The sequence below is a fragment of the Lampetra planeri genome, chromosome 34 (genome assembly GCF_965212315.1).
Source record: "Lampetra planeri chromosome 34, kcLamPlan1.2.h2, whole genome shotgun sequence".
NCBI classification, from domain to species: Eukaryota; Metazoa; Chordata; class Hyperoartia; order Petromyzontiformes; family Petromyzontidae; genus Lampetra; species Lampetra planeri.
The window spans coordinates 6,062,286-6,090,279 of NC_136140.1; the positions used below are offsets into that span (position 1 = coordinate 6,062,286).

General features: G+C 51.9%; 1 protein-coding gene across 4 annotated transcripts; it reads left to right on the forward strand.

The window, feature by feature from the left end:
• Window positions 1–27,992, forward strand: LOC144730070 (zinc finger protein 800-like). 4 transcript variants are annotated; one of them, XM_078610590.1, is made up of 6 exons: window positions 1–104; window positions 12,373–12,481; window positions 13,045–13,156; window positions 14,124–14,213; window positions 17,795–17,932; window positions 18,482–27,992. In XM_078610590.1, exons 2-6 carry the CDS (start codon window positions 12,392–12,394, stop codon window positions 20,659–20,661), a joined length of 2,610 nt encoding a protein of 869 aa, XP_078466716.1. In that variant the 5' UTR covers window positions 1–104; window positions 12,373–12,391; the 3' UTR covers window positions 20,662–27,992. The 4 variants fall into 4 exon arrangements, with proteins under 4 accessions (XP_078466716.1, XP_078466720.1, XP_078466717.1 ...); XM_078610594.1 differs by having other exon boundaries at window positions 18,485–27,992; XM_078610591.1 differs by lacking the exon at window positions 1–104 and adding an exon at window positions 115–362.
• The last annotated feature ends 2 nt before the right edge of the window (window positions 27,993–27,994 follow it).

Here is a 27,994-nt window from a genome sequence, read left to right on the forward strand (position 1 = left end):
ACGAGGACGACTCCCACCAACCCCCCCACTACGAGGAGGAGGACGACTGACGACTCAGCGCCGTCCCCTCGCCGCCACTTGGCCCGCCCTGCCGCCCGCTCGCGGCAAGTTTCCACTCGAACACTTCACGACACTCGCACGAATTCAAGCGGCGCAAGTCGCCGTCGTCGTCGTCGCAGCTATCGCTACCAACAACCAACACCACCACAACCAACACCAACACCGTCGCTACAACTACCACAACAACCACCACCACAACAACCACCACCGTCGTCACAACCACCACAACACCACCACCGCCGTCGTCGTCATCATCGTCGTCGTAATCGGCGCGTCTCGCAACAACAGCGACGGCGGCTCTCGTAAGGCCTCGTGCCACCGCGTGATTCACGTGTCCCCCGTGGCTTTTGTCGTCGTCGTCATCATCGTCGTCGTCGGGACGAGGCGAGGGAGAGTCGATGAGGTTTGGAAACAGGAGGAGGAGAAGGCGTAGGGGGGGCGAGAGGGCAACACAGCGCGCAGCTGAGCTGGAAATGCGTAAACGCGCTGCGCAGCGCCGCTGCGGTCTTGAGCAGGATGCCCGGGTGGCCTACACACTTTGTACGACTCTCTCGTTGAGATCGTCACTCTCGCAAGATGTGCGGGTGAACGTGTGGTGTGTGTGTGTGTGACACGGCACCCCCTACATCATCAACACGTGCCTTGTCCACCGTGCACCTCCAAGTCGTCTAACACCGAGAGGAGGAGGAGGAGGTATTGGGGGGGGGTGGTGGAGGTTGTTACGATTCTCACGACTCGCGGCCACGTTTCATCGTTGCGTTTAACACCGCCGCAGCTCTGGTCGTGGTGTTTGCGGGTTGGTGGTGGACAAGAACATCGGCACGACGAGGAGGAGGGAGGGGGGGGTCAACAACCACGCAAAGTCCACTGCCATCTCGTAGCGTGCGTCAAGTTTTTGTTCCGCTCCTCCCCCCACCACCACGTTGATCGGTGAGTTCGTGGTAAACTCGGCGAGGGAAACACGCAGTCGCTTCCGTGGCAAACATAGGGGGGGTGGCATCAAGGACGAAGTTACTGTAAAAGCTTTGAGTAGCGATATGCGCTTGGCACAATCGTGCGAAGCGCCCCCCCCCCCTCCTCCTCTCCGTCCGCGTGTCGCACAATTCAGCGGCGGTAGTTTGGTGTCGTTTAGGGATAAAGTTTGAGTTTTATTTCGCTATTGTGCCCGAGGTTACGGCCACGGTTATAACAGAGGCTGCTGCTGTTGCTGCTCGGTGCTCGGTGATGCACTTCTTGTTTGTATTTAGCGACGGCGCAACCCTCTGCACATGGAGGAGCGGTGCGTAACTGAGTGCGCGTAAGATACGCGTGATAGCGATGGTGATGGTGATCGTGATTGGTGATGATGACGGAAGCCTCGGTAGCTCGTCCTTCGTACACAACAGCACGATCAGTACACGGCGTTTGTGTACTGCATGACGATCAGGTGTGTGTTATATAAAACTGCCTGCAGGGGAGGGGGGGGGTTAGAGGTCACGTTGTGTGCTTCCCCCAGTTCGCAACAGTGTGACCCCCCCCCTGCTTGGGCTAAGCTATTAGAGATCGTGGCCTGAGTAAATCGCTCACAATGTAAGGTATATTACCTGGGACCTGCGGATGAGTCATTTGGGTGACACTCGTGGTGTTTGCACCTCGTGGGTCGTGCTATGAAAGTCAATCCATTGACTTTATTTGGTAAAAATCCACACGACAGTGCAGTGGCATGGGATTATGTTAATAATAGGTCCTTTGCAAATCCACTGCTGGATGAAGGCCTCTACGCAACTTTCGGCCTCGGTGGTTGCTATTTGGTGATACTTCGCCGCGATGGTCACTATGGGTTGGTGAAGGGGGGTGACCAGGAGCCAGTTGATGTGTCACTTGTCACTGATGTTGGCCTTGGCCTGGAATCAAGAGGAGGTTGCTAATCCTCCTACGCCACCACTCCCCACATTAACAATATGATAGTGGTGGCCTAAACATGTTGGGAGTGAGTTTTTAAAAGTTCAAGTGATCAACTTGGGGTCAAGAGTTGGCGTCGGTTTGTGTTGTTCCATATTCGTTGGTGTTTTGAAGACTGGTGACGAACTTGAATCGACAATTCAACTTGGCACAAATCAATTATCATTACAACCAGAGTGCACGACACGGGTTAGACATTTGTGTAGCTGGAGAGTGACTGAAGAATTACCTTTTTTGTAAACTTAGTTTGATTTTGATCGGTATAGTCGTCAAGATTTTCAGAGGACACAATCCAAACACACAATCATTACAACCAGAGTGCACAACACGGGTTAGACATTTATGTAGATGAAGAGTGGCTGAAGAATTACCTTTTTTGTAAACTTAGTTTGATTTTGATCGGTATAGTCGTCAAGATTTTCAGAGGACACAATCCAAACACACAATTGTGTGCAGCTCATGATGTGTATGATAGATTTAAAAAGCCAATGAATGCTCAGCCCAGTTGTGGCTGGCAGTGGTCATCACCCATCATTGTTGGTTTGTGGAAAGGCAAGGCCAGAGGTAATGTGGGGGGGACCACAGTTACATTTCATCAGCTCAGTGTCTGTTAATATTGTAGCAATAATACGAATACTGGTGCGCTTTAAATGATACATTCCCACGTGGTAATATTCCACTTTGATGAGCTATCGTGTGTTGGCCACGTCACTTCTGAAAACGAGCTACAAAGTTCAGTAGGCTCTACCGAGTGAAATAAAATAGTTCACTTCATAGTTAACTGCAACTAAAACTGAATCCAGAAAACCCCCACCGAACCTCAAGACTATTTTTCTCATGTTGATCCCGCTGCTTTGGGATGTGTTTCACCAATTCCATTAATGAGTGGCATGAGGAAGTAAACCAGAGAACTCGTGTAAAAAAAAACCCCACACACACACATGAGGGGCCGACACTCAGCACTGCCATTTCCTGGCCACCTTTTCGCTCCTCTCCTCACACCTACAACACCCGGTGTTTCCCAGGCACTCTCCCATTGCAAGCACGAATCAGGCTCATGACCTCGGAGATTCGACAAGCATTTGGCACGTTCAGGCCACACGGCCCCGCCCCCCTACCACTCCAGCCACCGCACCATGGCCCCCTCAACTCACTCAGGCTGCGGCACACAGAGCAGAGGTCGCAACCGGGTACCCGATACCCGTACCCTACCCGATACCCGGCTACCCGTACCCGGCCGGGTACGGGTACGGGTAGCCGTTTGCGACCCTGGTGCGGCCGGGTACGGGTAGGCCGTGAGTCACTGGTGAGTAACCGTTTGTCACTCATTTCGGGTAGGGTACGGGTACGGGTAGGGAACGGGTACCCGTACCCGGCCGGGTACGTCGGGTACGGGTACCCATTTGCGACCCTGGTGCGGCCGGGTACGGGTAATTAATCAAAACCCGTTTGCGACCTCTTGACACAGAGTGATCACATGTCCAGGCGGTGTTAGTAAGGCACTCGTTTCGCGCCGTACATTCATATGATTTGCGATATGAAGGCATTTGTTTTGCGTCGTGTATTTTCTTCGTTTTGTCGCCACGAAGCGGCGCTGGCGTTCTCCGCGCACATTCGATTACTTATCTTGCACGGTATCCATGCCGCAGCCTTCGCCCTCCCTTAAAAGGCTTTCGTGTTCTCCTGGCAGGGTTGGGCAATGTGGGGGGGGGGGGGAGTCAGCACGACCCGTGTGTTGAGAACCGCTGGGTTCGAGGCAGGGCACCAGGCAGCTCCCTGTTCAGTGCAGGATTCACAAGGGAGGAAGGCACCAACTTAGCCTAGGGGGTGTGGGGGGGGGGAGACGCGGGGGCGGGTGGCAGACTGAAAAAGCCGCATTTGTAGGGAGAGGATGGGGAACCACAAAAGACCAGTCAGAAACATTTTGGAATCTGCCACCTGTTGGTCGGTCCTCATTCACCATAAACGGCTTTCTTTTTCTTTTTTACGGGATGTGGGGACGCATTGAAACGAATGCGCGCAAAACTACAGCGTCAGACGCCATACATTGACCGTGTTCCCGGTCGTGCATAGTGATCCGTCGATGTATTTGTGGATATAAATTCGCGGGGGTGCTCCGGGAAGCGGGGGGGGGGGGGGGCAGTGGGGGGGGGGGGGGTATAGCGGCGGGGGCCACTTTCACTCACGACTCGTGTTAAAGGAGCTCAAAGGAAGCGGTTGTGTCCACTGACCGGTCACACGTGAGCACGCTTGGGGGACACCGCTTGTCGCAAAAAAAATAGACAGAAAACTTGGTGATAATGCGCGCGGCGTGTGTGTGTGTGACCGCCCGTTATTCCGCGCGCGCTCGCGCGGGGAGGGAGTGCAAGGGAGCGAGCGTTTGATGGCTTCGAAAATCCCGATCAACAATGCTGATGGCGCGTCGCTACCGTCGAGCCGAGTGCCTTTGCGGTGAATAGAGCTTTGACGGAAATTCAATGGGGGTGGTGGGGGGGTGGGGGGGTGCTTCGCTCTGTGTGCAAAACAAATTCACGACCGCTGCAAATTCACTGTGTCGCCAACCCGAGCCGCTGGGCACGAACGCGCGGTGCAAATTAACCTCGGGTAGGGCCGCGAGCGTTCACGCGGAGTTATGGCCTGGCGTGCCAGACCGGCTCGGTTACCTTGGCGCAAACGACACGGCAGATGCGGGACGCCGTCATAATAATCATCGTCGTCGTCTTGTGCGCATGCGATGGTCAGAGGGTACTCGCGCACCAGAGGTCGCAGACGGGTTTTGATTCCTTACCCGTACCCGGCTGCACCAGGGTCGCAAACGGGTACCCGTACCCGGCCGGGTACGGGTAGCCGGGTATCGGGTAGGGTACGGGTATCGGGTACCCGGTTGCGACCTCTGTCGCGCACGCAGGGTTTTTTCCCCGGTCGGTGGACGACCGTATATATGGGGCGCCACGGCGGCGAGATGTTAACTTTCTCGCCTGGTGTACAGGAGGTCGTGGGTTCGATCCCAACCCTGATGCTTGTATATTTGGAGTTTGCGTGTCTCCTTCCCTGTGGTCACATGGATTTTTCTCAGGGTCCTCCGGTTTTCCCCCCACATTTAGAATCAACGAGTGTTTAGAGTATTGGGCTGCTGTAAATTTCCACGTGATAAGCCACTTCGTTGAGCTATCATTTGGGATAGCCATATCGCTTCTGAAAAAGGGATTTATGGCTCAGTGGGTCTTACATGGAAAACAATAAATAAATTGTTTCGTAGTTTTAAATAGTTTAATATGGGGGGTTGCCATCCCTGAAGTGTTAAAAAGGCCGGGTCATATCACGGGAAATGGAGCATCTCACAATACCGGAATAAATGCCATTGTCGCGAGTGGTGTATTGTTACACAACTGGCAACTTTTTATTACTTTTAATGCCCCGGGGACACTCGCAGATTTCCCACAACGGCTACTACCTCAACTAGAGGATGATCCTGGGAAATCTAGGACAGGTGGCAGCCCAATTATGTACAGTGGTGATCTATGACCTTTAGATTGTAATTGCTTGTGTTACCTAAACTTGATCATTGTAGAGCTCCAACCCTAACCCCCAGGGCTTCATTTCAGCTGGGTCTGTCTGGTTGAGCGACCCGGAATGTATTTCTGTAACCCAGCAAACCATATCCAGGATAACTCTCGCTGTGGCTGTGGCTACTGGTCACGTGAACACGTACTCTGACCTGGCAGCGACCCGGAAAATTTAGCAACTAGGTCTCGGCCTAACCCTAACCCTTGCAGATCACTCGCAGATTACCAGACGAGAATAATATACCACCAACTTGGGCTGTGGTTCGCAAGGTGCGTGTTGCGAAAGTGCAGCATGCACATGCCCTGTGTGGTAGCGAGATGTTAACTACCTCGCCTGATATACAGGAGGTCGTGGATTTGATCCCTGACCCTGACGCTTGCTGTATATTTGGAGTTTGCACGTTCTCCCTGCAGTCGCATGGATATTTCTCCAGGCCCTCCGGGTTTTCCCTCCACATTTAGAAACATTAGTTTAGAGAATTTGACGGTATAAACTTCCACGTGATGATAAGCCACTTCGTTGAGCTATTAATTGAGGCCAGGTCGCTTCTGAAAAAAACCTACATATCTCAGTGGTAAAATACAAAATAGTTGAATAGTTTGAATTGACCACGCGGCTCTATGAGATGGGGTTATTGCGAAGCAGACGTGTGCACGAAGGAAGGTAGGAAAGGCTGCTTGGAAGCAAGAGATGAGAATGTGAACATGAATGCTGAGATTACAGCATCTCTTTAGGGGAAAGGAAGCGTAATGAAGGAGTTTGAGCCCTGGCAGTGGTTGCTGATATTCTTGAAAAGATGAGGGAGGCGAAACTTGGTTGGTTTGGGGCACGTATCGAGAAGAGGCGAAGAAGACGCGATTAGAAAAGTTAAAGAGATTAGAGATCCAAAGACTCATCGATGCAGAGCCCCAAAGACCCACACAGAGACCGACAGACTCGCACAGAGACTTGCAGATGCACACAGTCTGAGTTTATTTATTTGGTAGGTGGGATTATCCCATTTAGCCATTTAGCCATTTGCCCAGATATTTAACGAGGGAGATCCATGGTGCGCGAGCACAGCATCGGCAAAACAAAGACAATAACATCAATATTAGAGTATACTTAAGGAATATTACACAACTAGCACAACAAACAAACACAGAGACTGAGAGACACACAGAGACCCATAGACTCGCACAGAGACCCATAGACTCGCAAAGACACCCCTAGACTCAGAGACCCAGAGACAAAAGGGCTATGGAGATGCCACTGGTGCAGTGCAGAAGGAGTAGAAGGAGACCGAGGGTGAGGATGCGGTGGAACGCGATATGAGGAGCGTGGATGTGATTAGAGACGAGGTGCGGAACGGAAGCGCACGGAGAAAGAAAATCCGTGCATCTGACCCCGCGAAGTAATGGGACGCGTGGCATAGGAGAAGAACAAGACGCTTGTGCAGCAGCGAAGAACCGCACGGGCACAGTGCAGCCCGCTCCGAGGAGGTGGGCGACCGTGTCAGACGGCCGTGCTTCAGCCGACACGGGGGAAATGTTTCACCTTTACTTTGGCAGGTGCCGGGCAACGTGGCGGGGGACGGGGGACGCGTTTCAGTCCTTCCCGCCAGTCTCGATGCCGACCGCGCCACGCTAGTACTGGGATAGACTCCGTAAAGGGCGGGCGAGGCAAAGTGCTCCTCTGCAAGATGTGTAAATGTAACAATGGCGATATCGCGCTAATGCATTTTTAATTGCAATTAATGGAGCACTCGGGACGCGTGGACATCGGTGCCACACGATCCACGTTTCAAGGTTGCATCATGTTCGTCGGGAGACGCGCATAGACATGACACGCACACTTGTGTATCTATTCGATTAGTCCTGCCCCCACATAGTTTCACTGGTCGGTGTAGCACCTGAGGTGGCGCAGCTTTAGAGGTTCCTATTTATTTACGTGGCCCATTTATAGGGATTAATTTGATAACCGCTTGAAATGAGCGGGATGATCAAGGAAATTCACTCTTCATTGAACGTGAAAATAAATCGGTACAGGGAAAGTTTTTGGCACCCGAGGCGGTACCGATGTCTGGTCTGGCCCATGGAATCAAAAGTGCAAATAAACCAGAGGTGAGGACTAATCCCAGTGCTAATACAGCATTTCCAGGTCAAATATTCCCCTCTAGTACCCGATTGTTGCGACTAAATTGCTCACAGCGATGGAAAATGAGGTCATGGACCTATAATCGAGATTCCAATAATCGTCGATGTTATCCGCAAATTTACTTCCACTTATAATCTGGAAAAATATTTGGAATAATAAGATTCATTATTATCCACGATAAACTTGCAGATAACAAGAAGGCGTTCCGTAATGCGGGATGGAAAAACTGGATGGTGGGGAGAAGAGGACCACGGATAAAGAAGAGTTTTTGTGGACCCTACAGTTCCCGTGGATAATTGGAGCAGTTTGGAGCAGTGGGTAGGGGAGGATCACAGATAAGGGGAGATGTGCTGTTAACCTGTAATGTTAGGGTTGTACGAGGGATGCTTTGCTCTACACACGGAGAGGTTAAGAATCTGAGTTGATATTCCCACGTGAGGGTAGATGGACTTTCTCGTGTCCAATTTAAATAAATAATTGCACAACAAAGAGCTCAAAATAAACTTCCACCGCAGAATGAGGAGCAGGGTGAATATTAAAAACATGTTTAATAATTGCTGTTTGAGTCTAGCAGGAAGCATAAATGTTCGAATATTCATGGCAGCGCCGATGGATTAACTCGCACTATCTCGCGCACAATAAGGGAATGTGTGTGGCTGTCAAGGGGAGGCATTTCAATTTACGTCTGTTAAGAAACTGTTTTTGTCGCAGCGTCCTTTGTGTGATCAGGGCTTAACTGCAGCCGGGTCTGTTTGAGTCGGTAATCCGGAAAATATTTCTGCACTCGGCACACACCATCCAGAATACCTCTTGCTAATGGCTGTGGCTGCTAGTCACGTGCCTGCCCCAGTTTATAGGTGACCGTAAAAAAGTACCGCATTCTTAAGGAAAATAATGCCCTGGGTGTGATCATTGATTCAGAGCAGAGCAAGCCGCACTTTCTTTCACCTCGTTTGGTCGCATCTGGCGGAGGCAATTTTCTAAACGCGCACTGGGAGCCGTCGGTGCCTTGAATTCTCACTCCCACACTCTGCCCGACTTTGAAGTCCAATTAAGGGGGGGACACCATCGCCGCCGCTGCCGTCGAATCTTGAACTCTTCTTTTATCCACGCCGTACATTCTGACAGCCGCTCTCTTAACGTCGCTATTACGGCAAATCGCGCAGCCGTTGCCAACGCCGCCATCATCGCCATCATTACCGATATTAACGTGCGGCGTGGGAGCCCGCTGGACGGCAATCGCCCCGCCTGTACGTGTGCACGGGGGGGCGCATGGCGGTGTGGGGGGGGGGCATAGGCCGTGCTGTCGGAATGCTGAATTGCAAATCGGCACCTCGAAGGCGACGTTCGTCTGGCTCGTTTCGTCACGCGACTCGACAATTTTTGTCGGAGCAGGCCGCTGTGTTACTTCCCGCCCTCCACCCCCTCGCACTTGCTCTCCCCATTGCTGGATGACGGCCCTTTCCAAGCCGCTGCCGTCTCAAGAGTCTCGCGATGCAACAATCTGTAGATATCTCTCCGGCAGGCGAGGCGGTTCAATTGCTCCATCTTCGCAGCGGACGTGTCGCCGGTCCGTTGGGCCGTCACTCCTTTGTTAATCTTGACCACCGGTCGTCATCCTTCCAGTGACGTCTCCCACGACGATGTCTTAAATTTGCGTACGTCCTCTAATCCATATGTTCCTCTTCCTGTCTCTTAGCGTAATTCCAAGCTTAAGTTCCGTACGTCACAGCGGGTCGTACGCACTGATTAACATTTGGCCTTTTAGCAACATTGCTAGGTTGCCTCTCCTTACGAGTTTCAGCTTTGTAAATGCAAGCATCTCACACCGGCGGTTACTAGCCTTTCTCTTGCCATCTCTTTCATCCCAGCCCACATTCGCTTCACTGCTCTGGGCACGCCACACTCTGACGTGCTTCCCAGGCGTTTCCCTCACCGCAAATTAAACCGTGGTCACAACACACTGCAGGGAGAGTGGGCGGCCCCAGCCGCCACCAGTGGCCCAGGTGCTGATTAGGAAGCTAGCATTGATCTCCTGGGTGCTCTGCCTTCTTGGCTGGCGATTCGAGCTCGCGGGATGTTGCGTTGGAGAACGAGCCAGCAACAACGTTGCAGTTGAGCCGCCCAAACGCCGGAGTTGGCCCCCCGATTTAGCAACGGCAGATTCGAGCAGGGGCTCTTGGCAAATTTCACTGGCTATTTTCGGCCCCTCTTTGGCAGCACGACCCTCCAATTACTGTAACGACCGGTCAAGTCACGCGCCGGGATGTGCCGTGGCTCGCAGAGAAATTGTCAAACTCACCGGTTATATGTCGGCGAATGTTTATATCCGCCTTGTTAGTTCCGCACTTAACTTGTTATTCCCGTCTTCACCTTTCGTACGCACGGTGGGGAGTGTTGATCGGCAAGCATTCCCCACGTTGCTCGTGTCGAGGTTGGTCAGTGAGTGAGCGAGTGAGCCAGTGGACTGCGTCAGGAGTAGCCGCAAGGTAAATTATTATCTGGAACGCCGCCGGCGAAAGATCGAGGTGGGCCAGAGGCGTTGCTGTGTGGAGGTGTCATCGGCAGCACTGGGGGCTTAAGTGGTTGAAGTCGGAGGTGGGATCAGGGTTAAGGGTCGGCTCTTGAGCAGCGTTGGGATTTCGAGCCGTGGGGTTAGCGCGCGCGGGGGGGATTAGGAGGCTGAACGTTAAATGGGGCGGGCTAGGACGTTTAGGACAATGCCAGAGGTTAGAATAGGGGTTTAGAAATGTAGGGAGGTCAGGGTTAAGTGTTACAGGCATTTGGGGTGAGGGTTAAGTTGAGGGTCCGACGGTCACGAGGTTAGGGCACTGCCAAAGACGCGTCCCCTCCCGTACGAGAGACACAACAGCTGGAGCGCCCGCCGCAGCTCCACGCTCACGCCGCATACAAATCGTCAACGCGGGGGGTGCTCCCCCTGCGCAGAGCCCCGGGTGGTTCCGTTTGTTTCTGTGTCGTGTTCCATAAACAACGCGGCCCCCCCCCCCCAGCCAGGCAGGGGGACCGGACACAGGCCTTGAACCTCACGATTTACGACCGGGGTTTATCGCGACGGCGAGTCCGCGGGGGAAGTCGTGACCGGTTTCAAACGGCGGCGTCGCCTCCTCCCCTCGGAGGCTGCGGCGGCGTCGCCCCGACGTTCGGGCCCACCTCGTCCACGGCTAGAAGCGGAAGCGCGAGACGCTTAAAACGTCCACCCGTGGCACGGTCGGCTACGTGCGGTGCGAAGGAAGTTAAACGTACATGCACGCGGAACGGTCAGAGTGGTTAAGAATGGAGTGGTTAAGGACCCCGCGATTGGTTTTGCCCGTCGAGAGAGATGAGAATCGTTCGGTGGGGAAGCAGGAAGAAGCAGGCCCGTGCCAGCAGGTGCATTGGCTGTGACCGCAAGTGTTGCTGCCCCCCCCCCCCCATGTACCGAACGAGTCACCGTGGAACTGCCGCCGTTCGTGGCGTCATTGGTGGTATCGGGAGAGGCCATCGCGTCTCACAGTAGTCGCCGAACCACTGCAGTGCCACGCTTCTTTTGGCAGGGGGCAATAGAGCCACGTTGCTGCAGTGCCACTGGAAAATGTAATTTCGTTTCGTCGATCCAATTTCGATTGATACAGCACGAGCGCCTTTTTTTTAATGAGCATTTCCGGTCACTAAAAAATACAGTTACAAAGAGCACAATTGCAATTGCAATTTGCATTGCTGTGGCGTCGAAATGTAAACGCATCTTGATTCGGCAGATAAAAAGGTTGGCGGCTTTCTTTTAGAGAGATAGGCAGCCGGTCGGTTTCTGGCAGAGGAGGAAAAAGCCTTGATCCTGGACTTGTTTAGGGGCAGGGAGATGACAGCACAGACGATTGAGGTAAGGGAGTTTTAGACCATCATTGCGGTGTCGGAGAACGAGTGACCTCCCATTGAGTAAAGGTTGACTTGGGGCTTCGACAGAAATCCGTGGTTGCTGGAGGTGAGAGTGCGTTGAGGAGGGGAGAGTGAGAGGAGAGGGAAGAAGTAGGAGAGTGTGTGGAGGGGAGTGAGCGAGATGAGATGGGAGAGGTAGACCACGGGTAAGTCCATAAAGGCCCTGTAAAGTGATGATTACTTTGTGAAGGAACATAAATTGTGCTTTGATGACTTTACATATTCACCACACTTTCACCAATCAGGACTGGCCAGCTTGGTGAAGTATGGTCAAATAACCCCCTCACTCACACAGGCCTTCAACGAGGAGTGGGGGCTTCCATCTAGCAGTGAATTGATACAAAAGGGACCGTGCATGTAGGTGTTTGCCGGAAATGATTGGCACACAAAACACACCAATATTAGCTTTCGACAGGTGTGTTCCATCCATTCGCTCCAGTGAACCACCATTTCACCTACTGAACAAAGTATCTCTGTGCGAGGCTGCGCGTCTCCTCGAGTCAATGGGTCTCTGTGTGATCTCGATTCCACTGCGGGCGCTTCCCGCGGGCAAGAACTGCATAGACGCTCGCTGCTCTCTCAAGGCAAAAGCAGCTGGACTTACGACTTAGAAGACGCTGCTTTGTAGTCGCGACTCAACTCGTATCCACACGCAAGGAGGATAAGAAGCAACGCCACAAAAACCTAATACCGTTTCTCGTTTTGCCTTCTCGGTGCCTCGTCCGCGCGTCGCAGAGCGTGACGCTGGGGCGCGATGCAGTCCGACTGCGGCTCGCTGATGGACGTGACGGCTCTGCCTCCTGACTCAACGAGAAGCAGCTGCCCGGCCGAGCTGGGGATGGAGGTGAGCGTCAGTCGCCGGTCGTGCCGAACAAACTCGCGTCCAACTTAACACGTGGTATTGGGCACAGCGAATGTGACGATTTGGGCGGCATAACGATCCGGCCAAATTTGCGTCGTTAAGAACCCCCCTCCACCATCCAACACGGTCAGACAAATTTTATTGCCGCGCGTGCACGAGTTTAACAGCGCATTAATTGTCATTGTCTCAGCTCACCGGGAGGCCGAGGAACAATTCTCACAACTAATCTCGAAATGTTTTTGTGAGAATTGTACTTTAACTTGCCGGCGAACACAAACGACAACAATCGGTGCTTTTAAACGCTCGCGCACACTCACACACACACACACCGCGCGTGACAATTTCTGCGTGGCCGTGTTAGGGTGGCGGAGGGTGGCACGACACAAATTTGGGACCCGGACCGTTAGGCGGCCGAACCCAACAAAAACAACAATTATGAATGTCAACATTGAACTGCGTGCACCTCACACGTGAAGCCGGTCAACGCGACGTCTGATCGCTGTTAGATCGGCACAACGCTCAACGTCTACTGATGCCGTCTGCAGGTGGAGGGGGCTCAGGGAGCCGACGAGCCCGGGGCAGCGGCCGGCGGTTGCCCCGGCGTGCGGGACCAGGGCTGCCAGGCTGACCTGCGGGCCACGCGATGCTGCGCGGAAGGTAACCAGTGCCATTTCGACGTCCGTTTGTAACGCACGCTTGTATGGATGTATGTACGCTGAACTTCTTTCGTACCGTACGTAGCCGACCGTGCTAATCGGAGGTGTGGGGGAAGGATAACAAACTAAATGCGTATTCCTGGACGTTTGTGGGGGGTTTTTTCTCTTAGAACAATACAAAATCTAATTAGGTTCTACGCGACGCTGTGCAGAAATTTACAGGTGCTGTGGGTGTCTTATTTTTATTGTTTTGTAAAGCTGAGTTTGCACACTCCTGTCTGTTTGTACATTTCAAAAATAAAGTCGACTATTATGGCCCCATTATCAGGCCTAATATCGAGTTTCAATGGGACTGCCACATTGAGTCCAGCTGGACTGACTGAATCGGACTGATCTTTCCCACGATTGAGTTGAAGACAAACTAAAGCTTAAGCTGGCAAAAAACTACGTAGTGGTTACGTGATTTAGCGAGTTCCAGTCATCTCTGCGTGGCCCAGCGGTTGCACGTTCGCCGCTCGTTGCAGAGGTTCACGGTTCAAATCCGACGGCTCCCTGATTATTGCTGCACGTGTGATAACCATAATAACAACGCTAAACGCCCTGTCTACATCACAGTGGATGTTAAAGATCGATCCCACGACGTCGTTCTCGAGAGTAGGCCATTGTGTGCTGGCCAATTTGCCACATTCGAAAATTACTCATTTGGCATTACACACGCCTCCTACTGGCAGACGAATGCCCCAGGCCACTCTTGCACGTGAGTCGTTCCTGATCTCTTGAGTTCTCAGCCGGTTAAACAAAATTACCTTAAACTCTCCCAGAAACACATCCCCCCAGAAATCCCCACGAGTTAAATGGTCAAAACTGCCTTGCTAAACAAAATTGAGATTAATTTATTTATTGTTAATTTAGATGCAAATTCAGATGCGAGTTGTGCAAGGGCATGTTTGTTGTTGCCTCCATTCCAGCGGGAGAGCTGGGAGACCCTCCTCTCGTGCAGCAGCAGCTTCACACGTCGAGACACGGCGTCCGCCAGATCCTCGAGTGCCTCCGCGTCGGTACACAACAGCGCACGCTCACGCACACTCACGCACGCTCACGCACGCACACGCGCGCTCACGTGCGCACGCACGTACAGCAGCACGCGCTCGTGCGCACGCACGTACAGCAGCACGCGCACACGCACACTCACGTGCGCACGCACGTACAGCAGCGCGCGCACAGCAGCCTGCGTTGACACGCACAGCGGCACTCGCGCGCGCACACACAGCAGCGCACGTACACAACGCACAGGAGCACACGCGGACACAAAACAGCGCACACACAGTGTGCTGGCTGAACACAGTGTGGTGAGTGAGTGTGTTGTGATCTGTAGTGTGCTGGTTGGACACATTGTGGTGAGTGAGTGAGTGTGTTGTGATCTGTAGTGTGCTGGTGAACACAGTGTGGTGAGTGAGTGAGTGTGTTGTGATCTGCAGAGTGCTGGTTGAACACAGTGTGGTGAGGGAGTGTTGTTTTGATCTGTGCAGTGATGGCTGGATAAAGTGTGGATAAGACAAAGCAGTTATTCTGATAAGACTGGCTGCCAAGATGGGTGGAGAATGAGTGACGTTCACAGGAGCAGTGACAATGGTAGTAGCGATAGACGAGTGATAGGGAGGCGAATGACCGCCGGTGAACGAGTGACTGGAGTGACTCATTGAGGTCTGCATCATCACTCAGCCTGACTGCTTTGCGTTGAATTCCATGGCTATTTCAATTGTGGCTCCTGGCATCACCCTGTGTTGGAGCAGAATATTACAGCGGGCAGTGCTAGCTCCGCAGACAGGGCATTGCGTGGTCTGTTTTTTGCGTTGTGAAAAAGAAAGAGATTTTGCTTTCTTTAAAAGTTCTTTGGTGCTCCCACAACTGCGCTCCCCACATTCACCAATCCGCGACTGACCGATGTGGTGAAGTACGGCTGAACAACCCCTGGTTAAGTTATCGGAGCTGGCATTTGCCAAGTGAAGTTTGGGGAAAACAAAAAATCTAATTCAATACGAATTTTTGTGTGTGCAGTCGTTGGTGACCAGGCTGAGGACCGTAGACTTCGCTGCACATGAGAACCAAGTTTAATAACGGGGTGGTTGCTCAGATTTGAACCCAGGATATCAGTGGTTGCAGCCCGTGTTGCCCTCCCGTCTACTTTATAAATTACAACAAACAAAACTCCACGCGTTTGTCAATAACAACACTGTGGCCTTAAGAGGAAACATATATACTCGGTGACGTTTTGGGGAAATAGCCCTTCATCCTAAATAAAGAGAGGCCAGAGCCAGAGTGGATAAGAGTCAGACACTGCACTATGCATTGGGGGGCCGATTAAAAAATAGTAATCTTTCAAATCTTTCCCCGATTATGTGTTTTAATTAGCGTATGAATATTTACACTGAGTAGCTACTGATTAACAGACAAACCCTTCAGCAGTGAAATTTCATGCAAATGAATTTATTTTGTAATACAAAGTTAAATGAAGTAATCGTTATTAATATCGTTTCAATATCATTGCTTTTTTCTTTTTCTCATCGCTTCTGTGATGAATGCCACTATAAGGGCAGGCTGCATGTAATGTAAAATAACTATTGAAAATACATTGTGGAAAAATTGTAAAAAATATATATATATAACGTCACTCCATTTTATTAATTAAATTGTGTTAAATCACTATTCGTTAGGCTCGCGTGTGTGTCTGGAAATCTGGTTGAGGTCTGCCACAGCCATTATATTCCATGAAATTCACTCCTTAATAATTCCAACAATTTTTTATTTAAAGCTTTCGTGACTGCGGGGATTCATATTCTTGGCTCTTTCGGTAAAGTCACGTAGAAGGGAAATAATAAAATAATATAAATATAAAAAAAAATTCTCACGACGTTTTGACTGCAACACAAGCAGTCATCATCCGGTGTGGATTTCACATAATCATCAGGTGTGGATTTCACACCTGATGGTGATTGCTTGTGTTGCAGTCGAAACGTCGTGAGAATTTTTATTGTTTTATATTTTTATTATTTCCCTTCTACGTGACTTTACCGAAAGAACCAAGAATATGAATCCCGACAATGTCAAGGACTCATTCTTGCCATGGTGACTCGTGCCATTGGCACTCGCATCGCGGTCCACAACCACGCTGCAGGACGAATCTTATTGAATCAGAATCTTTATTTAGACTGGAGGAATCCAATGATATGATTTTTTGTATCCAAGGTCTCACAATATTGGGGTGTATTCCAGGTAATATGGTGAGATCTCAAAAGCTATCAGAAAATATTTTTTGTATTATCAGAATCAGAATATCTATTTGAACTGGAGGAAATCCGATTAGCTATGAAGCTCTTTTACACAGATATCCAGTCAGGGCGGGTCAGCAAGTTACAACAACAAACAATACAAAATCGCTTTTTACCCCAAAATATTTGCCTCGTATGGCTTGACTTTGGTACTGCCTCCTGTCATCTCATTCTAAGCCCCTTTTACCTTGAACCATTCAATTAACGTGTAATTTTTTTTACCTTCTGTGCTGTCATTTGTTCTTTCTGTGACTGGCTTTAGAACTACCTTCCCATCGTCTCATTTTCCAAGCTCTCCTAGAGCCTTGAACCATTCAATAAATGTGTGTTCTTCTTTATTTGCTGTGCTGTCATTAGTTATGTATGTTGCTGGCTTTGGAACGACCTCTCATTGTGTCTTCGCCTGAGTACCTCTAATCTTTCTCAATTCCCAAAAAACCGTGTTGGCTCTTATCTGCTCTACTATCATTTGTGCTATCTATAGCTTGCTGCTTTACTTGACACTTGCGATAAAGGTGTACTTAATTGGCAAGAGAGAGAGGAAGGAGCCTTACTATCTACAGAAGAGCTCTTACATGCATGAGGTTTTTAGGCTGTTTTAAAACATTCCCCCCCCCCCCCTCAATTTATATTACAATCGTGTTAATCGGCATCACGGTATTGAGGCAAAGAAAATGCCTTTGGGAACGGTGCATCGGCCTGTGTTGGAGAATAGCCCGCCGCGGAAGGTGCTGTCACAGAACTACTTCTGAGTTCCCTTCATGCGATTGCTTATCCACACTCGGGGGCACTTCCACACGTGCTCTGCTATGGAGGCGTTTGTGGTACGTCAGTCAACTGGGTATTTTGTATTCTGACGGCTGCACCAGTTACCCAAATTGAGTGCAGAACCAAATTTAACGTCATGGATGTTTCGCGCAGTCATTGCTGACTGGGCCGACACCATCAGTGTGCAACACTCAAGAGGCAAGCGTAATCACGGGCAGCTGAAGCCTGGAAAAAAACCCCAGGGTCTCACCGGTGCCGGCTTATAGCACTGTGACCCCTGATCCATCCAGACCACCTCCAGAGATTATAACCTTCCCTGAAGCTGTGGGGTTGAATTATAGGAGTAATTGGAATTAGAGTTGGCTTGCGGCTTGTGGAAGTTCCTGCCACTGTTCAGGATAAGCGTTTACTCTTATTAACGTTACCCCGAAGGCAGTGGGCTCAGAGATGGTGCGACTGCTTGGAGGGGGGAGGGGAGACCCCCATCCAGCAGTGGACAGACCATGGTTTATTATGATGCTGTCGTCCCCCACCCCCTGCAGGGACGCCGCGTCTCAAGCAGTTGCTGCTGTGCGAGGTGGACATCGTCTTCGAGTGCCAACTGTGCCGCAGCCTCTTCCGGGGCCTTCCCAACCTCATCGTGCACCGGCAGAACTACTGCCACCCCTACGCGTGCACAGGTAGCGACGCGCGCAGGCCCCCCCGGCTCTTGCCGCCACGGGTTCCCCCCAACGCCCGCCGGGTTCCAGACCCCCCACCCCCCCCCCCTCCACGCTGGCCAGCATCGTTTGATTAAACGGCGCGTGCCAATGAGTGGCCCGTCGAGCAAAAGGTTCCCCCAGGTTTTTGTGGTGAAGTAGGGTAAAATGACTCCCATTTCAGGGCGGTAGCAGCAATGTTTGGGCAAATAAAAAACTATCGGTGATGCGCTGTTTTGGGCGAGGGGTTGGAGACACCAACCAAGGCGATGGGGTTCAGGGACAATCTGAAACTGTAAGCGGAGTCTGCTGCTTTAACCAAACGCTGCTGGAAAATGTTGACTGAAGGCGATAAGTCCGATGGGTGAAAGTGTGATTTTATTTAACATTTTAACGGCTGTGTTTATTTATTCATGATATTTTTAATGTTATATTCTGTCTCAAGTATTCCTTGACATTTATGCAAACGAAAAACAGCACGTTCGCAATTTGCTCCGCACTCTTTTTTTCCTGCGTTCAATCCCCTCTTAGAAGACGACACCTTTTTTGAAGAGGACAACAACCACCACCACAACCACCACCGCAACCACCACCACCGGGACACCCTCCCCGAACCGGCACGGCCGCAGGAGAAGCGCGTCGACTTCGTCATCCAGCTGGACCCCATCGCCACCAACCGCAACGCCGTCTACCAGCACGTCATCACCTCGGACGACCCCGAGTGGGAGGCCCACGTCGCGGCCGAGCCCGGCCGCCAGGGCCCGTCGGGCACCGCCCCCCCCGAGCCGAAGACGTCGCCGGCAAAGGCGGAGACGACGGTGGGCCCGGCCGCGGACCAGACGGCGAGCGTCCTCTCGCCGATCTCGCTCGGCTACTCGTGCGCCGTGTGCGCCAAGAGCTTCCGGCTGCGGCGCAGCGTGCGGCGCCACATCCGCGTGGTGCACAAGAAGCTCGCCGAGGAGGTGAACCGCTACTTCCGCCTGGACGCTGCGGCCGCGCTGGCTCAGGGGCAGGCGACCGCGCCGCACGACCGCAAGGCCTGCCCCGTGTGCCACAAGAGCTTCGCCAACAAGGCCAACGTGCGGCGGCACTTCCACGACACGCACCACGACGCCAAGTGGGATGTCGCGTGGAAGGAGTCGAGGTCGCCCGGCCGGGCACAGCCGTCGTCGCGCTCCTCGCTCTCGCCGCCCTGGTCGCTGGCGCCCGTCAAGGTGACGGCGCCCGCCAAGCGGCACGGAGGCGCCGGCGCCGAGATCCTCGTGTGGATCTGCCCGATATGCAACCGCAAGCACGGCTCGCTGATCGCGATCAAGCGCCACCTGCAGCTCTTCCACAAGCAGAACAACTTCACGATGGAGGGCGACGAGGAGGCCGAGCCGCCTTCGGACGCCCCGACGGAAGGCGGCGGCGGCGTCGGCGGCAGTGGCGGCGGCAGTATCGTCGGCGGCAGCGTCGGCAGCGTTGGCAGTGTTGGCGGCGGCAGCGTCGTCGGCGGCAGCGGCATTGGCGTCGACGGGGATCAGCCCGACGATTCCACAGTCGCGGACGTCCAGGAATCCAAGGGGAAGCCGCCGGAGCAGAAAGAGACTCCCACGAAAGCCGGCGCCAAGGACAGAGACCCGAAGGCGCAGCCGCCCCCCGACAAACTGACGCACAAAGACAACCTGTGCACGGTTTGCGGGCACGCATTCCCCAGCCGGGTCGAGTACAGGAAGCACATGTCCACGACGCACGCCGGCGACGTCAAGCTCGAGCAGAACGGCACCCGGCAGCCTGCGGAGCCGGAGACGCCCACCAAGGGGGGCGGCGCCGAACGGCAGCAGTCGCCCCGACGGACGCCGCCGCCGCCACCGCGGCCGGAGACCAAGGCCAAGGGGAAGCTGTTTGACCTGCGGCAGCTGTACTGCCGGCTGTGCAAGCGGCGCTTCTCGACGCGGCAGAACCTGCGCAAGCACATCGAGATGCACACAGACGGCGACCGCCTCTACGTCAAGTTCTTCCGCTGCCCGCTGTGCTCCTACGAGTCGCGGCGCAAGTCCGACATCCTGCGGCACCTCACGGTGGTGCACAAGCACACGAGCTGCTACCTGCGCCGCGTCGCCGGCAGCCTGGAGAGCCGCTCCATCAAGAAGCCGGTCGATGCCTTTCTCAACCGCAAAATCCGGCGCGGGCGGCTGCCGCACGGCGCCGGTCTCCGCGTGAAAGCGGAGCCGGGGGCCGTCGCCCGCACCGCGGATGGTGCCGGCTGCGGCGGCGAATCTTCCGCAGCGTCGCCGTTGGAAAACGCCGGCACGGCGGCGTCGGTGGCCACGCCGGTCAAAGCGAAGGGCCAGGCTGTGGCGCCGACGACGCCGCCGATGGCGGCCACGACGGCGCCGACGGCACCAAAGGCACCGACGGCACCGACGGCTCCGGTGGCGCCGGCGGTGCCAGCGGCTCCAGCGGCGCCAGCACCGCATCCAGCGAGCTCGGCTCTGCCGTACCAGTGCGACGAGTGCGGGAAGGCGTACACCAAGAAGTCCTTCCTGGATAACCACAAGCTGGTGCACGTGCGGAGGGGCAGGAAGGCCGGGCAGAAGGCGGCGGCGGCGGCGACGGCGACGGAGAGGAGCAAGCGAAGCTCCTTCCCGTGCCGCAACACGCGCTCGCGCTCGGTGAACCTCAGCGAACAGCGACGGCAGCAGCAGCAGCAGCCGCCCGCCAAGTGACGGGAGCGGCTGCCGCAAGAGGCCCGTTGCGCTCCAACGCTCTCTCGCGGTTTTGCCGTCCGGAGGACGCCGCTTCGTTTACGTCGTCCGCTGGTGAACAAGCAGAGACGATAAGCTGAACGTAAAAAAAATTTCAATTTTTTTTTTTTACTACACATCCACATCAGCTACACCGGCCTTCTGGGAGTGCATGATTTTAGCAGGATTGTTTCAACACAAGCAAACTCGGTTTTGACATTCAAAGTCTCATCAGCAGTCGGGCTTGTTTGAACCGATTAATACGAAAGGGCATGAAATGATAGTAATGTGCATGTGTAGTGCGCTTGCTTAGATACTTCTGCAACTTCAAGCGCCTTCCATCCCATCTCATCCATTTTCATTTCCCCTGTGGCTGTACAGCACAAGGTAGGGAGGTGATGCTGCAATGTGGTTGTTTTTCCCCCAAATCGGTCATTTGCGAGAAATTTATAAAATTTGGCAACTTTTTCACCGCAACGCCAACGCACATGGCCTATTCTTTTTCCGAAGACATCAAAGGACCTTCAACGTGCACTGCGAAGCAGACCGTTGGCGTATTTATGGCCAATGCACCCCAACCGCATTTACCAGGGTGGTCGCCTGTTTGGAAACCGCGCGTGACGATGATTCGCAACTTGAATTCCAAGTTGCGTGAAAATAATTCGCCAACGTCAGTTGTGTCTTAACGGAAGCTAGCAAACTGCACGAACGAGACGGGGGGAGGGGAAAAAAACGACAGAAAATAAAATGGGACGAATCGCGACGATTCTTCAAATCTCTGCGACAAAGGGGAGTGGCTCGTTCGTCGCCAAATACAGGCTGCAGCGTGTCTATCAACAGGCCAACGTAATATTCCTCGAGCAACACTCAAAGGGGGGGGGGGAGGGCGTTGGTGGGAGTGAGGGGAGGGGCAGTGGGGTGATGGCTTCTCCTTCCCTCCAGGAGATTACATTTCTCTCGAGCGGAACACGTCACCCCCCCCACGTCACCCCCCCACGTCACCCCCCCACGTCACCCCCCCCACGTCATTGAGCGGGCCACGTCAGCCCCCCCTACGTAATCGAGCGGGACGCGAATGACCGACCGACCGTGCGATCTCGGTGACGGTGAGACGTGACGATCGGGCTGCGTTCTGGATCGGCGGTGCGCGCGGTGTGACGTAGTGCGCACGCCAGCGTCGTGGCACGCACGATGGCACCGGCAAGAAGCTCGCTGTAAATTCACGCAAAAGGCCGACACGTGGTGGCAAAGTGGGGCAATCTAAGCGCCCGTGAAAAACTTGAGTGTGCGTCAGAGGCGTCGATTTTAACGTCGAGAGAAGAAGGCTTGTGGCAGGACAGGGCGCTGGGAGGGAGGGGATAAGGGGTCCCGTGGTCGTGGCTAAAGGAGGAAAACACGCCCTGTGTGCAGGAGCTAGTTGAGCAGTTTCATCGCAAGGTCGCGTGGGGGATGATGACGGCTTGGGGGGAGACCTTCACTCAGCAGTGGATAGATCATGGCTGAAGAAGTCAATGATAAAAATTAGCGAAGCTTCAAACTCGCATTGGGTAGCAAGGGACGCTCGCGGTGCATGCCAGAGGTTTGGTGATACACTTCGCCCGGCGGTTCCATCATCAGTCATTATCTCCGGTTGTGATTTGATTCAATAACACTGGTCAACACACTTTTTCTGGCATAAGGTATTCCAACGGTTTTAAGGTAATTTTTGGGTGCTGATTCCAAATCTGGCATCAGTTTTTGTCTATCGGTTTTTGAGATATCAAATATTGCATTTTCAATAAAAACTGTAGAAGAAAAATATGAAATAAATGTGTATATCTACATAAAATGATATTATAAACATACTATCCTAAAAATACAGCACCATATTTTAACACTAAGGCAGTCACTGACTCGCAACAACTTGCAATCATAAGTGACAGAGTTAATTTCGGGTAAAATCAATGAAAATGGGGTATGCCGATAGCATAAAATGAGATGTGATGGAGCAAATCTGAGATCAGATTTGGAATCAGCACCCTGAAATTAGTCTAAAACAGCTGCAAAACTCCAGGCCAGAAAAAAATGATTTTTTGTTGTTGACCAGTGTATAATTGGTAATTACTCAATTGAGATTGCACAGAGCTTATCATCGCCATCCCCCCACTGCCCCCCCACCCCAACCACCTCACTACCGGCTGACTCGTGTCCGTTTGCAAGCCAGGTGCTGAGTCACTTTGTGCCGCACAGAGACAGCTGCCACTGGGGGTGCTCTTTCACGTGTTGAAATGAGACGTGGGATGTCAAGCGTCCTAGCGAGACGCCCCAGCGTACATGAGGTCGCTATATCAAAAACAAATCCTTGTCATCGTCCTTGTTTCTCCGATGTTCTGTCTCATTCCTTTTGTCCGTCTTGGTTGTGCCATTAGACTTTGCGTATATAATCGGTATGCTTATTATTTGCATAAATTGTAAATTATCGATTTAGTATACACCTGTATAGGAATCGATTTTAATTGATGTATTATTACATGCCTACTGAGTACATAACTACAAGATGAGATATGTTCGTCTCATTTGGTTTAGTTTTCCTTTAACTGTGATGTACACGTACAGCCCCTTTGTCATTCCACTGCTGGCTGAGGGCCTCCTGGTGATGTAGCCCTTGACGAAACCGTGGATCGGAGAAAGATCTTCGATAAAGATGGAATATCTACTGCACTACTTAGTCCGTGGGCCAGAGAAAAAAAACGGTACCACCTAAGGTAGCAACACTTCAGTCCTACCGATTTACTTACGTGGACAATGAGTGTGAATTACCCGATAAACCCACCAATTTCCAACGGGTTATCACATAAATCGCTATGATTGGCCACATCAAATCATTGGAACCACTAAAGTTATGCCACCTGTGGTGGTACCAACGACGAGTGAAATATCTGGTCTGGGTTGCTCATGGACCAACCGAGCAAATCCAGCATCCTCACGCACCCTTACCGTCACGGGTTTCAGCTGTGAATGGCAAAGCAGCCTCCCAAACATGTGACGTGGTGATGTCAGTGTCCACGACTGGATGAAGATCCATCTCCCTATGCCTTTTGGGATTTGTAACATGGTTGTTGTTATTATTATTCCGTTCAAAAGTGTTATTGTTGTGTTTTTCTTTAATCCTATCGCCGCGCGAGCGCACGGATTACGACATTCTGTAATCTGCCCTTGCGTCGAGGGGGCTGCCGGTCATCGGGAGTGAGATCAGACGGAGCGCGGGGCGGTAGCGGCGGGCGGCGCCGTGCCCAACAACGATCCGCGCCCGGGAAGGATGAGCGTGCGAGCCCCACACTTTAACTTTTTGTTTTCATATTTAAAGCATAATTATCACAACGCAGTACGAACATAAGCAAAGATATTATCATAACAAAACTTCATGGTAGAGATTACAGCACATTACTAACTTGTTAATTTTGTTGCAATTTTCGGTGTGAAATTGTACAAGGTAGTTAAGGGTTGTGTTGAACGTTTCCTCGATATAAATGACAGTACAATCGGTGGTGTAGCGTGGTTGGCGTGGGCCCCAGTGCAAGGATTTGAATGCGGGGCCCCCCTGTTCATCTTACCCCCCCCCTGCCCGTCTTCGAAGCCTGACGCTTGGGCCCCATAGGCTCCATTGCAGTTGCACCGCCTGCACACTCGGTAGCTACGAAACCGAACACGGTAATAAAATGTGCGTTTCACAATTAATATTGTGAATGTGATCGCATCGCAAGACACTGAACAGATTTGGCCAGCGTGCACACCAAGATGATTTGAATGTAGATTATTTTTGTCGCTTTTGTATGGGAAGAGTCTGAGCGGTAGAGGAGAGGCCCACAAGCCAGGGAAGGAACCGTGTGGTTCGAGATACAAAATGAAAGCAATTCAAAGAGAGAGAGAGATGCACAAAGACATCGGCAGAGGAGGAGGGGGGAGGGTCCTGAGCCTGCACTTGAACAGTGGGCAGGTTCTTTGCAGCATCGCGAGGGGCCGGAGCAAAGGATGAAACTTTACCGCACAAACTTTGCTTTTCACCAGCATACTTGTACATTTATTTCTGAATAACAGCTTCAAGTGTAACTTGGGCATATATCCGCAATAAATACTGTACCCCGGAAACAGCGGTGCATAATGGGTTTAGGTGAATTAGGATTTGTTGACACGGTCATTCGTGATAACTGTATCCCCGGGGTAAAAAAAACAACATTGGAGACAACTTGAATTCATGAACGGTCTGTCTCCAATGTTCTCTCCATCATCGTCGTCGCAGCTGGCGGGGGTAATCGACCGACGTGTACATGCGTTTATTCAATTAAAGACTTAAAACGTGGGATTAATGGCATTACGTTTACAGTAAATCTGCCAGTTTTAGGAATCCTTATCTTGCGTTACACTTTAATCGCACATTATCTTCGAAAATCCAGCTTTCATCTGGGATCGGTTAACCAGGTGAAAAAAAAAATGCGTTAAACTTTGTTACGGTATTCTGCAGACTATCAGATACACTTTACCCCCCCCCCCACCTTCCCTCCCCTCCCCTTGTATTGACACCGGGCCCAAGTTGTGGGGTGTGTCTTCTAAATCGGGTGAACAAGGCACACATGATAGAGTTTTTTTTAGTTATATCGTGTAAATATATAAACGTGTCGTTAACCCCACCACCACCCGACACACCCAACTAGTAAGGGTTGTCACGTTAACAGAACGTGCCAATTCGTTACGAGTACAGCACACCGGTGTGTTGGAGAGCAAAGCCACAACATTTACAATCTTGAGTACGACGTTTCGCCAGTAATCACAACTCGCATCATCGGGCGGACCAATTGTCATCATCAGGCAGACAGATTGCCTGGTCAGCAATTACTGGCGAAACGTCGTACTCGGATTGTAAATGTTGTGGACAAACCTTACTAATTGGCTGTGTCGGGTGGTGGTGGGTTTAACGACACATTTATATATTTACGTGCTCTAACCCCAAAAAAAACCTCGTGGTCGCGAAAGCCGCCCACGTTTTAAACGGCACGCACCACAATCCGTCGCGGCGACTTGGGCCAACACCGGCTGTTGCGCAACAAGCGGAACCTTTCGACCCGTAGCCAGGAGGTCATCGGGGTCGTCGCCTGGTCTCGAGAACGTCCTCGCCGTTTGTCTTCACGCGTCGGCGTGTGAACGCGTTTTCCTCGTCGGGACGAAACGCCGCTGTGCGCCCCCAGCTCGGGTGAAGCGAGAGTTCGTGTTCCCCAGCCGCCACGTTCACTTGTGTTCATTTGTTAGACGGCATGGTGCGTTCGGTATGATGATGATGATAATACGAAAAAATATTATAAAAGTTCGGTTTTATCAAGAGGTGCCTGATCGCTGCCAGGTGGCTCCGTGGTGGAGAGAGCGGCTAGCAAACCGGAAGGTTTTGGAGTTCAAATGTTGGTTGGGGGTGGGGTTGACTCTGCCCATCATCTCTCCAGGGCCGCTAAATTTAGTACCAATTTGTTGAGGAAGCCAACAGTTGGTTGTCCTGTGGATAGACCTGCCCCCCCCCCTCCACCTGTCATAGAAATGTGGAATTTCCACTGCTGGCTCAGGGCTGTAAACAGGAGATGAGCACGAATGCCTCGGTGCTCAATTGAGCAGAACATTACTTTGACTTCCATCTCAAAACATTAACAAATGCCATTTCTACAACGCATTTTAGCTCGACACATGGTGCGTAATTGGCGCATTGCCTGCCGCTAACGTGTTATGACCCCACCAACTGCGATCGTGAGTTAGGTGTTAACGCATCTGTCGACTGCGTAAATTAAATCCACATATACTTCGTGGCCAATTGCCACGTTGACAACTACTGTAATGCATAATTCAAAATTGTAATGATTTAACGGCCCTTTTTCAACCCACTGCTGTATCAATGTTCCCCATGCTGCACCAGTTACTTGGGTTGTTTGACCATACTTCACCATGCTGGTCATTGCAGGTTTCTTAAAAAGTTGGGGGGGGGGAGGGAACCCCATGACCACTTTAGATATATGCACCGCCATGCAGAGCTTCACATACGTTCACAACAAATGCTTTCTTATCGCAGACATAATACAACCAGGGCCGGATTAAGATTGTGTAGGCCCCTGGGCTTACAGGTACTGTGAGGCCCCCCCCCCCAGTAATATTTCTAAAAGGAAAACAAAGTTAAAGAAAAATAAAGTGTATTTTTTTACAAGGCTAACAACAAATAAAATTCAGCATTCACAAGTGAAATCACTTTTCACTTCATCTCTGGTGGCCCCTCCAGCTGGTGGAGGCTCCTGGGCTTGCAGCCCCTAAAGCCCCCCCCTCCCCCCACGCCTCTTAATCCGGCCCTGAATACAACCCGACGTTTTGGCCAGGGTATGAACGTCGCGGTTCATCGGCAGCAATCGATTGACTTCAGTGCGGAGTTCGTGAAGCATGACCACTTGGCAAAGCATAAAAAACGCAGTTGTTGGGGTGGCTTTTACTCATGCGTGGAGTTTTGTGTTTTTTTTCTTCTCCCGCTCGGGTTTCCGCCGCGCTCGTAGTGCGGGCGGTAAATTGGCGATTTTTTTTGTCTCGACGTTTTGGGTTTTCCTCCCAAAATAGTCGCGGTGGCGGCGGCAAAAAAAAAGTGGGCCCAGAAACGTCGGACGTCACGCGGAAGATGATCGGGGACGCGGGCGGCCGCCTTGAGAAGCGGTGAGCGCCGCACGAATTTCCGGTGAAGCAAAAAAAACTAAGTTTTTATCGTAGGGTTTTGTAAACGTTGAAAAGTTGGATGAACTGCCTAACGACCTAACACGCCTTGGATATATACAGAGTACGACACGTAGCCGTTCAATGAATGTCGAAAAAAAAACATTTAAAGAATTTTTTTTTTTTTAAAGCAAGTTTGAGTAGAATATGTAGCCAAGAAAAAAAAAAGTTCGCTTCCATCACGCGTGAGCTTCGTCTGAACCAAGCCACGGGGCTGTTTGTTTGTTTTTGTTGTCTGTTTGTTTTCCTCCCTTCGCCCACCCCCCCTCTCTCATTGGGCAGTTTTGCTCCTGCGAGCTGCTGCAAATGACCAAAGAATGCTAATGAAGAAATATAAAAGAGGGATATATTTTATCGTGTGAAGTCGCGTCAAGTGCCGGACAGGAATGCCCGCGTTTGCGCGTGTACAGACGAGAGGCGGGAGTAGAAGGAGGAGGAGGAGGAAGTGTTAAAAATGAAGCTCTTAAGCTTCTTGCTGCTCACAAAGTTGTTCTTGGTTACCGTGGAGCGCGCGCGCGCACACTGTGAAAATAAAAGTTTGTTCGGCAGC

Excerpts from the sequence above, each read along its gene's own strand:
- LOC144730070 (XM_078610590.1), top strand. The coding sequence starts at position 12,392 with ATGCAGTCCGACTGCGGCTCGCTGATGGACGTGACGGCTCTGCCTCCT. Across the intron at positions 12,482-13,044 it reads CGGCCGAGCTGGGGATGGAG|GTGGAGGGGGCTCAGGGAGC; the intron begins GTGAGCGTCAGT and ends TGCCGTCTGCAG. Across the intron at positions 14,214-17,794 it reads CCTCGAGTGCCTCCGCGTCG|GGACGCCGCGTCTCAAGCAG; the intron begins GTACACAACAGC and ends CACCCCCTGCAG.